Raw genomic sequence first — 18,378 nt, forward strand, 5'->3', positions numbered from 1 at the left:
ATCAAAGTTGAACGTTGTAGGGATATATTTGTAATTTACTATGTTTGCAGGGACTTATATGAAATTAACCCTAAAATAAAATGAGGCCCTGTCCTGCAAACGGGTCGGATTTTTCTTTTTCTAACCCGACCCTTTTCCACCCTTTAGATCCGAATCCATTAAACTTTACAAAATCGTGAGCATCTCTCTCTCTCTCTCTCTCTCTCGCTCTCTTCTCGTTTCCTCCCCCGAGAAATGACGATGAAGAGGAGATCCATGGCGACCATGGCCTACTCCTCCTCCTCCTCCCCCTTCCCCGCCACAGCACCTTCGCTTCTTCTCCTCCTCCTCTCTCTCATCGCCCTCTCCTCTCTCCTCCCTCCCACTCTCGCCGCGCCAACCGGGTAGGTTTTTTCCCCCCCCTCCTTTTTTCCCCTTCTTTTTGCATCCTTTTAAGCCCTGATTGATCCATCCCCTCTTCCTCTAAGATCATCCGATCATAGTTGTTTTCCAACATTTTTTTCTGTATTTTTTCAGCCCTGGAGAGGGGTTTTCCGTCGCGGGTCGCGTGAAGTTGGAAGGTATGCTACTTTTAAGTCGATTTTGTGATCCAATTAATATTGAGATCTGTATCATTTGATTGTGAAATTTTTGGATAAAAATGTACTGAGATCCTCAGGGCCCTCCTAAACTTTGATTTTTTTTTTTTTTGGTTTGAGTTATTTTAATTAGATAAATTTAGGATTTTGTTATGTTTGATAGCTCTGTTAGTGATTAGTTGTTAGTTGTTGCACTTTTATTTGCTATAAAGTATTAATGTCATTAAAATTACAGACCAACTGTTGGATTTAGTGAAAATCTCAATTTGTTTGATTGAAGTATAATTTAAACAAAGATATCAGGCATTTCCAAATTGCCTATAGTTGAAGGGGCGTTCGTACCTTTTAATCATAGTTTCAATGAGTGTTGGGTTCTGATTGATGAGATCTGAGTAATTGAAGTATATGTAAAATTATGAATGTAATTAGACTCTGTTAAATAATGTAGAAGTGATGAACATGATTGATAGCTGTTTGAATAATCAGAAGTTGGATTTGATGGTAGGCAATGGATTCTTGCATTTCATTTGGAGTGCTACTGATCTCTTGTTATTGTTTGTTATTTGCCTTTTAGTCTTCTATCGTGTTTATGCTTCATTTGCGAGCCCAAAACAAAAAAAAAAGGGAATAGTTACTTTGTAAAAAGTTGTTTGATGTTATCAATTTTTGATTTGATGATAGGCATGGGATCTAAAGGCTTCGGTCTTCCAGCAAAGACAGCTAACACGAAGGTCATACTGAATGGTGGTCAAAGGGTCACATTTGTTAGGCCAGATGGTTACTTTGCATTGTATCCTATTCCCCTTTTAAATGGTTGCAACTTGCATTTACTTCTCAATGCATGAAGTTTAGTTTTTCAGGTTTGTTTTTTCACATCTTACTACCAATTTGTTGTTATAATAGTTCTTTTTAGCTTAAGTAACTAATAAAATGGCATTTGCTGCCTAAGGGTTAAAAAAAAAACATGGTGTCTTATGTGACCATTAAGAAAATTTCATTGTATAGATGCAATACTTGTCAGTTGTCTTGTTAGATGCATCGGGGCTCTGACAGCTTGAGAAAGACTGGTGGGGAAGATGGAAAAGAAAGAAAATTTAACATTGACTTCATTGCAACTGTGTAGATGGCCTCGACAGCTTGACCTCACTATTCAAGCGATGTGCTTCCTAATATTGATCGGCCCGCTATATTGCTAATTTAAGTTTTTTGTTTTGTGCTCACCTATGTGATGCCTGTTCTTATGGTTAAAGTGGCATTTGAAAATCAACTTTTGTAAGATAAGATGGCAGGGGCAGGTCCCTCTAGACTTGGTTTAACAACTTGGCAATACAACGCACGGTTGGTTTAAGAGGTAGGTGTGGCTTTTGTAGATTAAGAGTAGATTGGTGGTAGTCAATCTCAAGATATATAGAAGCCATGGTGGCTTCACACACATCATCTATAAGTACCCTACTGTAAACCTTCAGTCCAAGTATAAACTGTCACATATGGTCTTGGTTCATGCTGTCACTTTAAACCATGATTGTTGGCTGTGCCTTGTTGGTAATGCCAAAAATCATGAAATTTATCTAAGCATTAATTGTTCTATTGAGATGCTGGTCCAACCAAATTTTTTGCTGCTTTGGGAGTTTCAACATGGCTCTGGCTAGAGATGTCAAGCACATTCGCATTCTTGTGCATTAGCTTTCCAGCATTAATGCACTTGCTCATTTGTTAAGCACATTCTCTGGTAAGTCAACTTGATATTGAAATAGTAAGTTGCTCTGGATTTTACAAAAAAATGCCTCATTTTTACAGAGAGAGAGAGGGGGAGAATTAGAGAGAGAGGGAGATGAATGGCTAAAATGTTTTGCTCTCATTATACCCGAAAACTACGTAGGAATGGGATTGTTATGTTGTATTTTGTAATACTACAAAAGCCATCTAAACTGCTTTTCCATGAAAATAATAATAATAATAAAATACAGCACTAGTCAATATACCTTGGGTTTAACAAATACCCTACTTATACAAGGTAACCAAACTGGGCTGTACTTTGAGGTGCATGTTATTAATGTTAATTTTTTTCCTCTTAACCAAGCATGGATTACATTTGGCATTATTGAATCAAATATCAGTCAGCTTCATTGGGTTCTCAGCTCAATTTATAGTAGAGGAGCTAAAGACAAATCAGTAGATCAAAATTGTTTTATCATTTTATTGTCAAGACTTTAGACTTTTTCCTTGTCTAAAGGATTTTTGGTCGGCTTCTCCTTCGTTCCACAATTCACATGGGCCTGAACTACAACTAAAAAAAGCACATTGGTTTACTTGCCAAATGCCCTTGATTTGTTTTTCTTTCAGTGGCAAGTCCGCTATTGTTTGATTCTGCTCTGAATGGAATTTTGGCAACAATATTTTCAAGGTAATTCAGGTTGACCCCCCATATTAATATCTGTCTGTTCTTTTAGTGCCTTCTCATTTTCAAGCTGGTTATAGCCTACACATTAAGGTAAATAAGATGCTTGCCTGATTACAAGGTTTTCCTGGTTATATATTATAATTATTAAATAGCAAAGAAAAGAGAATGGATACTTCATTTAAACTGGATGCTTGATATGTAAATTATAAAACTGTCGGGGATGTTTGCTTCTCATGGAATGTGGTACAACATCCTGATTTCATTTTAATCTAATAGCTAATTGAAATTTATTAGAGCAACATGTTGTAGGACTACGATAAAAATGCTAGCACATAAAAAAGGAAGTCCGGTGAGCATAGATGTAGCTATTAAGCTTTGGGTCTTGCCAATGTTGTGTTTGTATAGTTCTTTTTTACTTATTAAAGCTTTTCATGCAGTTGGTTATGCTGAAACCTCAAATGCAAAAAGTTTGTTGGTAAATATGCAGTAGATTTCATTTATCCACTAATCAACATATAGAATATTTGCTTCCTTGAAAGTTTTTTTTAGCTGTGAGTCTATCAGTAATCTTTTATGGACATATTGATATCGCAATATTTAAATCATGTATCAATCGTGTATCTGAATGGTTAGTGTGATCTTTTTCTTAGTTGGCGAGAATAATCTCAGCCAATTCTTTTGGTTCCTTGACCTACAATGCTGAAGCCACAACGTGCCAGCTGGTACTCACTTAATTGAAGTAGTGTCATTGGGTTATTTCTTTTCCCCTGTAAGTGTCTGACCTTGTTTTATTGCATTAGTGATTGGAATGTCATAAAAAATTTGCAACATAACTTTCTTCCCCATATACCAGGTTCGTGTTGATATCAGTGCCAGAAACCCTGGAAAGGTTCAGGCAGCGCTGACGGAGAATAGAAGACATCTGAATGAGCTTGTTTTCGAGCCTTTAAAAGAAGAGCAGTATTATGAGGTTGCAGAGTGTTCACTTTCAAGTTCCATGATTTGCATCTCTTATGTAACTCAATATAGCTTAACTTTTTTCTAATTATTTTGCAGATGAGGGAGCCTTTCTCCATTATGTCTCTTTTGAAAAGTCCAATGGGTATGATGCTGGGTTTCATGCTGGTTGTGGTGTTCCTAATGCCGAAGTTGATGGAGAACATAGGTAATGTTACTGAACCTTCTACAACCGACAACTTTTAGATCATAAAACATTATTCCCGATTACTTAGCACAACACACAACATGATTGTGAGTATTCTGATGATATGATTATGATATTTCCCCTCTGAACAAATAGTAAGTATCATGCTAAAGTATCATGTGAACTTTGGTACTTGACTACACACAATTACTCACCCGTTTGCATATATTAGCCTAACAAGATAAACGATAAACCATAGACTAGATGAGCTAGAACTGACTAAAGAATAAAAATGGCCAAAGAAGAGAACTGATTAACTTACAAAAGGATAAAAAAATAATGAACCACTGCAATATAAATATTCCACTTGAATCATGAAGTTAATATGGTCCGCAAAATAGGTATAATAACTTGCCCTGTTGTATTATCACGGAAAAGCTAGTGGTATGGAAATCACTTATTAACCCCGAACATGGCAAACATCCTATAGTTTTCTTCTGCTAATGAATTTTCTGTTTACTTACAATGTTTCGATTAAACTCATTATCGCATAATCTTTGCGATTCATCTGACCTAGTTACTGCTAAAACTTCAGTTACTAATTCCATCATTTCGTCTGTTTCCTTATTCCACATATTGCAGAAATATTTGGTATTTTTCCGATGGAAATTTTGTTTTTGTCATAATTTAAGTGCATCATTCTACGCTAATTAAGATTATAAAATATATATGTTTGCTACCATGGGTAGCTAAGCTTGATAACCAATAGTTGATCGACTGTATCTAGAAATTTCGGTCTAGTTTCACAGCAGAACTTTGCAAAGTTTTTCAGTTTGAGACACGTGGTTGGAAAATAAATACCATTTAATCATACAATGGGTTGCTCATTTAAACTTTGTCGTCATGGTTTTACACATCACAACCATCTTCGCCAGGGAGGTTTTCTACGTTCAACTTTCTCACTTTCGTCAGTTGATTAAATGCAATACGTAACTTCGCTTGGTTTGATATTCAGATCCGGAGGAACTTCGGCGCACCCAAGAGGAGATGAGGGCCCAAGGAGTACCTTCTCTTTCCAGCTTGGTTGCGAGGAACACCTAGATATTAGGATTCTCTTCGAGCAAGCTCTTACGGTGTCGATGAGCAAGAAGATCTACTCCGGCCCGAGGTTTCCACTCTCGCTGAGCTCGAAGCTTGAATCTTTTAAGACTGCAGTTAATTGTACTTCATTTGTATTAAAGATTACGTGGCTCTGTGGTCACAATACAAGGATACTTCACATCGATTTTTGACGGAGCTGAACTAATTTTGATTGTTAAAAACTACAGGAACTGAGGATTTAGAACAACCACTTTCCCCCGGAAAGGTAATCAATCAAGTTGTTGCTTCTTTTCTAATTTTTTTTAGCATATGGTATTATTATTCATTCTATTTTTAAATTGTGTACAATGTACAAATTTTCTGCGACACAGTTTCCCTGGCACGAGCAATTTTTATGTAGTTTGGCCTTTTTTTTTTTTTTTTCTTGTTTTCTTTTTTATTTGGTTGTGGGTGTGGAGTGTCGGTTTAATTGCAGTGCCAAAAAGAAAATTCTAGCGTTTTAGATTTTAAAATTTTCTATCTGAAAAATTAAAATTTTGAAAAATGGTGTTTTTTTTTTGTGGAAAACTTATATTTTTCAAAGAAGAGGAAGAAGATTTTCATAGTTTTCTGATGAACCAAACACCCTGTAAGGGATTATGTTGTCTTGAATTGATTGATTGGTCCACTCGTAATTGTTTCTATTCTATCACTTGTTATTGTTTCTATCCACTGTACTAGCATGTTATTAAGATGCTGAAGTTTATTAATGTTAGGGATTTGATCAGCAGCTGGGATATTTTTCTTTTTTCATTTTTAATAGAGAGAGCCTAGAACACTATTAATAGCATTTTTAATAGAGAGAGCCTAGAACACTAAAAATTGCTGTATAAAATAATTTTTCATATTTAGGTGTTTGTTTCAGTGATCACCGCAATTAAACATGATCTAGAATGATTGAGCTTTTTAGATATTGAGCTTTGTGAGTTTTTGATGTAAAAAATGGCAATTTAATCGTCTATGTTTGGGTGTATTTTTTTTGTTTAATGGTGCTAGAATTATTATTATTATTTTTTGAGAGATAGGTAGTACGCTACTCGCTTCGTTTATTTTATTTAGAAATAAACTTAGCTGGAAAGTGAATCAACTAGGATTTGAACTTGGATCTCGGATACCAACCACTAAGTCCTTTGCCACTTACTCTGGAGACGGTCGGTTAACGGTGTTAGAATGATCCAAATCTGTCAGATATTGGATGGAATTTATTTTTAAATATTTAGAATAAGACCTACAACTCTGTTCTTGGATTTAAGTTTCATATTTTCCATTCTTAAAAGGTTGTTTAACTTTGATTGTTAAATTTTTGATAAGGGGGTGTTTGGTTGTATGTAAAATCATGAAAATTACTTTTTTATAGAAAAAAAGTGTTTAGTGGAAAATAAGTTTTACGTTTTATAGTATTTGGTTTGTTTGAAAAAAAAAAATAATTTTTCATCATCAATATTTATTTGGTTGAAAATAATAATAAAAAAAAATCCTTATTTGTTTGGTTCTGTGGAAAAAAAAAAATGAATGGAAAAAATTTTACACAGTTTGATTTTTCGTTTTCGGTCGAAAATAGGCCGAAAACGAAAACACTTCATTTTTCTCAAATATATAAAAATAGTTTTTTTTTTTTAAAATCCTTTTACAGATAAACAAACACGCAAAAAATAATTATTCAAGTCGAAAAGTAATTTTCGGTACATTTAATGGCAAACTAAACACACCTTAAGTCGATAATTTAAAACTAATTTTCAAAAAATATATATATAATTTAATTTCTAAAAGTTTTGGATTAATCTACTGTGGGGATTGATAAATGGATTGTCTCATCACCTCGTGTCTACAACTATGCTAAATATACACCAAAAGAGAGAGAGAGAGAGAGAGAGAGAGAGAGAGAGAGAAAGAGTGGGATTTACTCCAGAAAAATATTATTTGCATATCCAAAAGTCAACTGTAAACGAAACTTTCGGAGAGGAAGGAAGTGGGGTGGAAGTAAACGAAAATTTCGGAGAGGAAGGAAGTGGGGTGGGAGTGGAGAGAAGTTATTTTCGCCGTAAACGATTACTTCTGTTGTTTGATTTGTCGTAAAAAAATTACAGTCGAAACTTGAGTTAACCTGAAACGGCGCTGATTTCGACCCACCGTGGGCCGAAATCAATTACGGTAAAAAAAATTAAAATAAAATAATATACTAGATTAAATAATTATATTTAATTTAGTTATGGTATTAATTGCTCTTTTATTCAGTTGGCATATTTAAAATACGATAAAAATTGATTAGTTAAGTTTTAATATTTTTTTATTTAGTTTGTATAATTAAAATATGATAAAAAACAATTAATTAAGTATTAATATTTTTTTACTTTATAATTTTATTGTTGTATTGCTATAATTTACATATAAACAAATAGTATAGTTGTTTTAAATTAAATTTTAATTATATAAAAATATAATTATATTATTTTTATTTATTAAATTATTTATTATTTATATATAAATTATAATTTTATATCATACACTTTCTACCAGATAATAAACAGTAGAACTGATGAAACTTTACTTCTATAACAGCCAAAAAAAATAGCGGGAAAGAAATAATTTTTACTGAACTCTATTTCAACTCAAAATCTATTTCAATTCAAAATTCAATTCCGATGAAACAAACATGTCTATGTCTATCCATACTGTCCATTGAACCCTCCAAGATAAAGAGCTTTCTATGGGAAGATATCTTTGGGGCCCATCCAAAGGCAAGGAACAAAAACATTAGATGAGAGAGAGAGAGAGAGAGAGAGAGAGAGAGAGAGATAGGAAGAGGCCCATCTCATTCTTTTGCATTGGAAAAGATGAACCACAAAATATTGATATGCTTCCAATAAAACTTTAGTCGAGAGCTCCCCAACAAACGTCTCATTAGAAAGTTCTCGATCGACTATTACATATTAATTTTGCCTCCGTCTGATAACTTATTGTCTCATTAGAAAGTTCTCGATCCACTGTTATGTATTAATTTTGCCTCCGTCTGATAACTTATTGGATGTTTTTTAATACTAAAACTCAACCCGAAAAAAAAAATACGCTCCCCAGAAAAAAAGATTATAATTTTTAGAGAAAGATAGAAGTGGCACACGGCGATGAATTATAGCTCCTTAACCAGGCGTCAGTGAAGAGCTCCCCACTATTATTATTATTATTATTATTATTATTATTATTATTTATTTTTGTATATTCCCCACCTCCTCCCTAATATTATCCTACTATTTAAGATTCCAAAAAATGGTCCTCCTCTCATAATCCTATGGCCCTTAGTTTTCTCTCCCATTATCCCTTTGCCCTAAAAAAGGAAAGGGAATTTTGTTGTACAACATCCAAAGTCCCTAACTACCCTGACAACTCTCTTATCTTCTTTGAACCAGTTGGGACTTGGGACCATTAATTGTGAGCTCATTTGTGGTTGGTCCTTGTACTATTTCTCTATGGCAATATGGTTTGTGTACTTTTTTTTTCTTTTAAGGCATAAATGTACTAAACTTATCTGACCTATTCATCACTCAAAGTCGGTTACCTAATTTTTCAAAATTTTTTACTTTGCGGTTCAACCATTTAATTTGTTTGATTTGAATCAGTCAATGATAGTTTGATTTTAAAGTTTATAGGCTAATTACTTATTTTACTGAATTTACAGTGGTGAGAATTGTACGAAACATAATAACTTCAAATTTGAAGTTACAGTGTCGTTGACCGACTCAAATCAAACAAATTAAAAAGTTGGATAGTAAAATCAAAATTTTAAGAAAAATGGATAGCTAAATCAGAATGATCTGTAGTTCAAATAAATTTTGTATGTTCTTACCTTAGTTTTAAGCTCTTTGTTTTTTAAAAGCTTTCGCACATTCCAATTTAGTTTGTGATTATTAAAAAGTATTAGACTTTTATTATAGAAGGGTTAATTTCACCATTGGTCCCAACTTTTCTTTCTTTTTTTTTTCAATTAGGTTTCTAACTTTTACTTTTTGCTTTAGTTAACTTTCGCTGTTAAAAACGCTGTTGATTTTAATAGAAATTACTACATCGTTGCCGAATGAGCACCAAACCGTGTCTCGTGACAGTTTTCATTAGAATTAACGACATTTTTAACGACGGTCGCTTAATTTGACCTAGTTTCGGGAAAAAAAGATTGGGGACAAAAGTGAAAAGCTTGGAAAAGAATAGGGACCAATGGTACAATTCACCCATTATAGAATGATACTTATTCTTGTTTTAAGAAAGCTAAAATAAATGAATTATTTATGATAAAAATAAAATAAAATGCCCATTTTATATTAAAAAAAAAAATAGGCCATTTTTTGACGCCCAGAAATGGCAGCGAATAAGAAAAAAAATCTAAAATGCAACGGTCATATTGTTGATGTAACGCTCCCTAACCAATCAAAAAGCTTTCGATTTACCGATCTCTATGGTTTTTAGAAAAAAAAAACTTTTATTATATTTTTTTTCTCAAAAAGAAATATGTGATTAGTTGGGAATAGACGATGTAGTGTAAGCGTTATGTAATGGACTTCCTCGCGGATAAGGATGTCAATAAGTCGGATTCGAAGTGGATTTTCAAGAACCAGAACCCGAACCCAACTACCAAACCCGAAATCCGAACCCTAATCCAAATCAAACGAATTTTAAAAAATCCATACCCAAAATCCGAACCCAACCAAAAATTCAAAACCCGAACCCAAGTCCGAATCTAAAAATTCGAACCCCGAAACAATTATTTCTCTTTACAATATTTCAAAATTTATCATATTAAATCTAAATTTTTAAAATAAAAATTAAAATATAACATCAAATATATATATATTTTGTAATGTAAAATAATTTCGGATTCGGATTCGGGTTCGGGTGCTGGTTCGGGTCGAGTACAATCAAAATCCATATCCAAATTTAAATCCGCTGAGTTTTCATTTTTGATATTCGTATTTGAAGATATATCTATTTAGCGTGGAATAAATTCACCCTATTTGGATTCAAATTGAAATTTAAATAAAGTTTTAGATATCTGTGTACAGTGACATCTCTGCTCGCGGATAAGAGACCGCAGTCTGCCACAATTTTAAGATATGATGATTGTAAGATTAGAACCTGCCACGATGCAGCAGCCGGCCAATCCTTTTATTCGAAGCTTCATGACCACATTCTGCCATGGATTTATTTCTTGCGCTAAAATACAAAAAAAAAAAAATCCTCTATAGATATTTATTTATTTTTGCTAATTTCTTTTTATTTTTTCAAAAATTATATTTGCGTTCTCAAAAATTTTGAAATATTTTAAAAAATCTACTATATTAATATAGATATGAAATGACGAAATTATCTATCATTTTTAATAATCTTTTGGATATAAAATTATAAGAAATTGAGGAAATAGTTACGAAATCCTGACGGACGGAGGAGGGCTAAAAATCAGAGAAGAAAAATAAAATAACGAATATTTATAAGGAAGAAATTGGAATTTAACCCATTATATAAGACGGGAATTTAACCCAGACAAAAAGGTTTACGATTAGCTCTGATACCATATTATCCAAAAACTTAAGCTATTAGAAAATAATATTTTAAATATTTATATTCGGCATTCTCTCTAACGTCTGGAACGAGGCGTTTTAGTAGGTTCAAGAAATTGACTTAAATTTCTTGGAAGGAAATTAAATAAATAAACTCGAACTCAAGAGCTGCTGCTTTTAATACCACGTTAAATTATATGAAACCATCGTCTAAACCCTAAAACTTAAGCTATGGGAGAATAATATATATCCCTTCTTTCTAATTTGACCTTGAACTAATAAGTTGGGATAATGGATAATAAATATTATCAGTAATGCAGAAACTTTATTATTCTTGATAGGGAAAAAGTAAAATTGATTTTTTTTTAAAGAAAAAATAAAATAAATATTTGGAAAATTCAAAATAGTTTCAATTGATCAACACGCGCAAACTATTACTATTACAAAATACAACATCTTTGTGATATGAGTAATTAGTTTTATCAAATGAATTAATTTTTTTGGCATTGTGAAGGTCAAAGGGAGAGGGATTAATTTGAATTTAAATTCTCTTGTCATAGCTGTAAAAAGACAACAAAATAAAATATATATGTATATATAATTCCAAATTGGCAAAAACTACTCTAAAATAACAAATTCCCAAAATAAATAAATAAATAAATAAATAAATAACAGGTGCATGTGTTTTACAACAGCAAACTTGTGCTACTGTAACCCCCCCATGTGATGCAAATATTTTATTTTGAGTTGTATATTCACCTATATAAGTAAATAATTATGTATTTGAAATTTATTACTAATATCAAAATGAGAATTATTAAATGTTAGCATATTTTTTGGAAGTTTAGATATATAAATAACTTATATATTTGTATAAACTTTAAAACGGTAGAAGAAACGAAGAAAAAATTTTACGCAGGGTCGATGGATATTTAAAAACTAGCAGAGGAATTTTTTTTTTTTCAAAATAAAAAAGTATTGAAGGTTTAAAGGAATGTTCCAATAGTTTTAAAGTTTCGAAAAATATATGAATTATATTTAATTTTTTTAAAAAAAAATACTAGTATTTAGTTGCTAAAATAACTACATAGTCCTTCCTAAAACTTTGGTTGATTATAATTAATGATTCAAAGTTTAATCATAAAAAAGTAATCTCTATATAGCTATTAATTATATATATAAAAAAAAAGTAATAAAATGTAGGCCTGATTGAAACAAATCGAATTAAAGTTCATATGGTTTTTTTTTCTTTCATTATTTTTTAAATTTCAAATGGTTGAGTATAATTGCATATTTGGTGTCTAAGCATATTATTTTAACTTATACTTTTAAAATAATATTTGCAAAATCAAAAAGTGCTAATTTATTTTAGAGTTTGTTGAGGGGAATATAAAAATGTCATCTTTGTAAAAGATGTATGATAGAAATATTATTTGGAGTTTTAAGGGTGTGGACAAAGCTCTACTTTCTTTTCTTTTTTTTTTGAGAAAAATGTAGCATGCTACCCGCTTCATTCAATGGAACGGTAAATTAAGCTACATGGGTGAGGCAGCAAGGCCTCAATGGGGGCGAAAAAAAAAAAGAAGAAGAAAAAGATTAACCAGGAGCTGATTGCTCCCATGAGTTTGTCAACAGCGAGATCTTCTGCACCATAAGGTTTCGGTTCGGGTGAGTCGACTGGAAGATTACTCCGTTCCGTGCTTCCCAAATGACCCAAATGATCCACCAGCACGCAACTAGTGCAAATAACCGGGTACACATCAATGGTCCACCCGTGCTAGCCATCAGTCTGTCCCAGAGAGAATGGACATCCTCCCCCCGGTCCGAAGGTTGGAGTAATTCCGCGAACATCACTCGGAGGAATCTGATAATGACGCACTGTGTGAATAAGTGGTCGACAGAGCTCTACTTTTTAGTGTGTTAATTAGTGGTGCTCCCTATTTGTGGTTTTTCTATTTGAAAAAGAAACATGAAAACCCCACAATAATAAAATAATTCTATTATAAGATCTTTTTTTTTCTTTTTTCTTTTTTTGAAAACTCTTTTAGGAGTGTTTACAACAAGATCTCCTTGGTCATTTTCATACTTAACATGCACCCATTAATTCATTTATTTTGATTGGTAACTTCTCAAGATCTAGTTGTTTTGATTTGGATTGTTTTTTTTTTTTGAATTAAAAGTATTATATATTCATTATAGTTAAAATTCTACACAACAACTAATATAATAGTTCTAATCTAGTTAATAGAAATTAGTATAAATTACTAATTTTAAATTTTTATCTCTATAATTACTAGTTTGATTGATTTTTGGAACAACTTATTTACCAAAAAAGAAAAAGTAGTATATTTTATAAAAAGAATTTAAAAAAATCTTTTTTTTCCCTAATAAGTAGAAATTTTAATTCGAATCTTATGTGAAAACTAGTAAGAGATTTTAATAAAACATCACTTGCAGTTCCTTAGAATGTTGTTCCATGCACCTCATTTTGTCTCTTATTTTACATCAACTTGTTATTTATTAACAAATAGACCCTTTTTTTTTTTCTTTTTTCAAGTAGATGCACCATCCATTTTTCTAATATAATATTCCCTAGAATATCACCACCAATTAATTAATTAGCTAGCACATGCTTGACTTAAATGGAGCAATTAATTTGTAATAAAATAAGGATAAATTACACTTTTGGTCCTCAAGCTACGAGGTGCATGACACTTTAGTTCTCAAACTTTAATTTTAAATGTTGTATAGCTTTTACATTAGTAATTCATCAATATATAGTCGAAAAAATGGATTGCGGGGCTTGCGTTCAATACTTCCGAAAGTTTGAGCCAAAAATGATAATAAATTAAAGTTTGAGGACTATATTGACTATTTATTATTGGTTAAAAATAAGTCGAACTTTCTGCTTCGTGATAATAGGCTTAAGAGACTAATAAGTTGGGTTAAGTAAGTTCAATAAATTTTGTGAGCCGACAGTTCACAATAAAGCTAATGGCAAGATACTGAATAATAGACTTAATTTTCAGATAGGTTGAGCCGGTTCAAAATCTGTGAGCAGTATAGCTGAGCTTTTAAATGCGACAAATGTGCCCTTTCTATCAGAACGTGTTATTGAAACAGTTGGTTAGCGCGTACAATTTATAGACTAAAGTGTCACACGTCCCATAGTTTGAGGACCAGAACTTATTTTAGCCATGCCATAAAATAATAAAGCAACATGGGTTGCTTGTGGGCATTACTTAAACCAATTTAATTTGATTTGTGGGGTGCCAAATTGAATTGGTATGAGTCTAACCAACCTCATTGAACTGATGAGCCAACCACAGGAGGGAGAAAAAGGTAGGTTTTCTCAGCTAACTCTTATTATTAGTTAAGACATGAACTTCCCAACTTCCAATCATAGAGTTGTTTTTTTTTTTTTTTTTAAAAAGAAAAATATAGCACGCTACCTATTTCATTCATTAGACTGATGAATTAAGCTACAAGTGTGGGGCAACCCGGCCCCGAGAGAAAAGAAAACCGAAAAAAAAAAAAAGAGGAACTATGCGAGAAGAAAGGAACTATGTGAGAAGAAAATCCCACTCCTTCACAAAAAGTTTGAGTCTGTGGATCGCGAGTTCAGGGTTCGGAAGGATATTCCGAAAGATTGTGTCATTTCTGACCTTCCAAATAATCCACCAGCAGCCTACTAGATCTGTAAGTCTGTTTCGCTTCTTTCGGTGGTCCTTCTTGCCCCCCATCTATCCCAAACGAGATTCACGTCGTCCCGCAAATTATCAGCCTAAATATCGTCACCCCTGTCACTATCCAATCATAGAGTTGTTGGTACTCTCAATGGTGTGGAGTGGGAAAAATTTTAGAATCACTAATTATATTAGTGACATAGTGTCCCCAACCAATTAAATAATTTTTTTAGTTTATTTGTTCCATCATGAGTATAAAAAAATATTTTTGTTATACTTTTTTGTTAAATGAAGAGATTTAGTTGGCTTGTTATTAATGATGTAGTGCAAGTGTGACACATAAACTTTCTCGTGAAGTAGCTCCACCCTCACATATGGATTTTTTTTTATTTATATAACGATCAAACCTGCTAGCGATAATAACTCGTTTGTTGGATTCAAACTATTAGCCCAAAATACTTAAGTTCAATTATTACTAATAGGGTGCGTGACGATGTAAGAATATTAAGGTGTTGTTGTTTATTTAGATGGTGTTTGGTTCCTTAAAAATCATAAAAATATATTTTTTAGAAAAAAAAATTTGGAAAAGCATCATGAATAGGACACTTTCATGAAATCTAGAAAATAATGGAATAGTAGTCTAGTAGATGATCTAGGGGTTGAAAGGTTATAACTATGTGAATAATAATACTTTTAGAAATATTCTAACTCAACTAGAAATATTTATGAAAGTCTTAGATATGAAGGAAACATCCCTCCACTCAATGATTGAGATGAACTTTCTACTTGATTAATTGCACTTGATTAATTGTACTTGATTTGAGATGGAACTTCATTAATTGTGTGCTTGATACATTTTGTGTTGGTTGCATGTTCTGATTCAATTGCAACAAATATTTTGTCCCTTTTGTTTACAACAGGTTTCATGTTAGTGAGGGTAGTTTACTTCCATGTGGTTTCTGGCCGTAGAATATCTGAATCGACAATCACCTCTGTTAAATATGATCGAAGTTGTTTAAACATTTTAGAAACCAAATTTTCATGATTTTATGATATCATTTGCCTATTAATTAAGTGGCGTCAAATTCATTTTATATTAGCCATTAAAAATTATCAATTTTTTAAACTACTTAAAAATTAGGCAAATGATAGAAAAAAATAATAAAATTATGAAATTTAAAAGTTTAAATATTCTAGAGCATATTTAATAGTGTTGATTGCCGTCCATGAAACTAATGGCAATTTTAGTGGTTAAGTTGCTGTCACAGCCGTGCAAAAATTGTCATTAACTCCTATTGGTAAATAACGCAGTTCGACAAAGAGATTGGTGGTTGAGACCCGATGTCTTAAATTCGATGATTAATTACATCACATTTCTAACTGAGCTCATTTTTAAAAGGTGAACCATACAGATTTTTTTCTCTCTCTCTCTCTCAAAAAAGAAAAAGAAAAAAACCTCCTATTTGTAAACACCTAAATAGTAGTCAAAAGTGGGAAATAAAAAAAAAAAATCTATTCCAAATCTGTCCAGATTCATTAATAAATAGAGTGGAAGGCGGAGGACCAATTTTTTCTCTTCATTCGCCTCGATCTGTCAAAAAATTATCAAAAAATTCTCTTATTCCGAATGAAATGATAAGTTGGAGAAAACACTAAAAAGACACAAATCAATTCGCCTCAAATATGCCCGATTGGTAAGAAAACAGGACGAAAAGCGCGGGACCCTCCCATCCCCGGATTGGCCCCCCATTCGTAAATTATGATTACGAGGATCTTGATTGTGTGGATACATATTTCTAGCCCTATTTTTTATTAAATTAAATTTTTTAGATAATATGGTATCAGAGTCAATTCTAAACTCTTTTATTTTATAAGATTATAAATTCAACCGCCATCTTCGAAATTTAACATGTTTCTTATTAGATTGATCGTAGTTGAAGCTTTCACATCAAAACAACCTATAATGGAAGGGGTCATATAAAGTACTTCTAAGCTCAATTAAGATGCTCACTAAAACTAGATTTGACTAACATTAATCCCATCTACCATTTTATCACACGCTTGACATTAAAACTAGATTTGACTAACATTAACTAAATAATTATAATTAATGAGAATTGATGAACCTTATAAATAGGGTTTCAAGCAATGATTGAAAAATCAGGTCGGATTAGTCGGTTCGACATGTCCAATCGTGACCCAGTCTATAAAGTAGTTTGATTCAATCTTTTGAACTGAGTAAGTTAGTAGAACCACTTTGAACCATTCGAATCAGTAGGTTCAACTATCAAACTAGTGAATCAATTTAGTTATACTCAAACCGGCTGAATTTTTTTTATAAAGTCATATTAAAATTCAACGGCTTAAAATCAACTCAGCTGATTTTATTTTTTTATTAGCACAAATAAGCCTTATTAAAAGTAAAATTTAAAAAGCTTTATATATATACATATATATATATAGAGAGAGAGAGAGAGAGAGCTAGGCTGGAATACTATTGATAGCAAAAGAACCTTTGTGCTATCAAGTTTTTAAACCTTGGATAAAAAATTGTAGGGTTAGAATGATATTAGTCCCTTAGAGTTGAGTGGTGGACTCCTAGGATTGAGTGGTCCCCGCTGGGTTATAATATTTAATCTAGTGGTTAGAAATGATGAAAATAATTGATCTAACGGCTAAAAACTTAATAACAAAAAGGTTTTTTGTTATCAATAGTATTCTAGCCCAACTCATATACTTAATTTGGTCTAAAAATTAATATTTTAAAATTAAGTATAATACTAGAATAATAATATATATACATGTGATTCTATATATAAAATTAAAAGCAATAATTAAATAGTTATAATGTCATACTGACGTTACTGATTTTATAAGTGATTGACTCACTAGTTGAGCAGGTAATTTTTTATCCAGTAATATTTTTAAATTATTATTTGATCCGATTTTTAAAATATTGATTACTCATGGAAAATAAAACTTCATAATTTTTTCGTCACCGTCGCAGTCGCGGTCGCAGTCGCTGTCGCCGCCATCGCTATTCGCTAGTCACCATCACCAATCTGCCATCCATTAGGAGGAATTCTACACTGTCACACTTGCACCACGCTATCAATAACAAGCCAATCTTTTCAAACAAAAGTACAATAAAAATATTTTTTTTACAATCATGATGGGACATATACCTTTAAAAGGAGACATTTGATTGATTTGTTACGCCACGTCACCAATATACCTGTTGCATTTTAGAATTTTTTCATCCATTGGCCACAATAATCACATTACAATCATCTTCAATTATCAATACATCACTCACCACCAGCTAGTGTTAGCCACCACCATTACCATCTTTATCAGCCATTATTAGGGTAGCAATCCAGCACGTTGTTCGTGAGCCAGCTCGTATTCAGCTCGAAATAAACTTAAGATCATATCACTTATTTAGTGAACGAGTCAAACACGAACTGAATTTTTCAGCTTGTTTAATAAACGAGCCGAACACGAAGTGGGGTCAGCTTGCTTGTGCTCGGCTCGATAACAGCTCGAATATATATATATATATATATATATATATATATATATATATATATATATATATAGAGAGAGAGAGAGAGAGAGAGAGAGAGAGAGAGAGAGAGAGAGGGGGGGATGGTATGCTTCTGGAAGTACGGAGCTCTCCGTGCTTCCAAGTTGTTTTCGATGTTCGAACTTTCGAATCGATGATCGACTCTGTTAGACTTCATTTAGAGTATTTGAAGTATCTAGAAAATAAATTTTGTGATTTTTCGATATCATTTGCCTAGTGATCGAAGGGGCACAAAATCAATAATTTTAATGGTCGTGGTGAGCCGTTTGCAAGTTTAACGGTGTAGAAATATCCAAATCA

The 18,378-nt window shown here is 32.3% G+C and overlaps 1 protein-coding gene across 1 annotated transcript; it reads left to right on the forward strand.

The window, feature by feature from the left end:
• Positions 182-5,623, forward strand: LOC109724941 (ER membrane protein complex subunit 7 homolog). Its single transcript, XM_020253934.1, has 7 exons — positions 182-383; positions 517-560; positions 1,260-1,368; positions 3,685-3,748; positions 3,833-3,949; positions 4,036-4,144; positions 5,139-5,623. The coding sequence occupies exons 1-7, from the start codon at positions 235-237 to the stop codon at positions 5,222-5,224; spliced, it is 678 nt and encodes a 225-aa protein (XP_020109523.1). The 5' UTR covers positions 182-234; the 3' UTR covers positions 5,225-5,623.

The sequence above is a fragment of the Ananas comosus genome, linkage group 19, assembly GCF_001540865.1.
Source record: "Ananas comosus cultivar F153 linkage group 19, ASM154086v1, whole genome shotgun sequence".
Lineage (NCBI taxonomy): Eukaryota > Viridiplantae > Streptophyta > Magnoliopsida > Poales > Bromeliaceae > Ananas > Ananas comosus.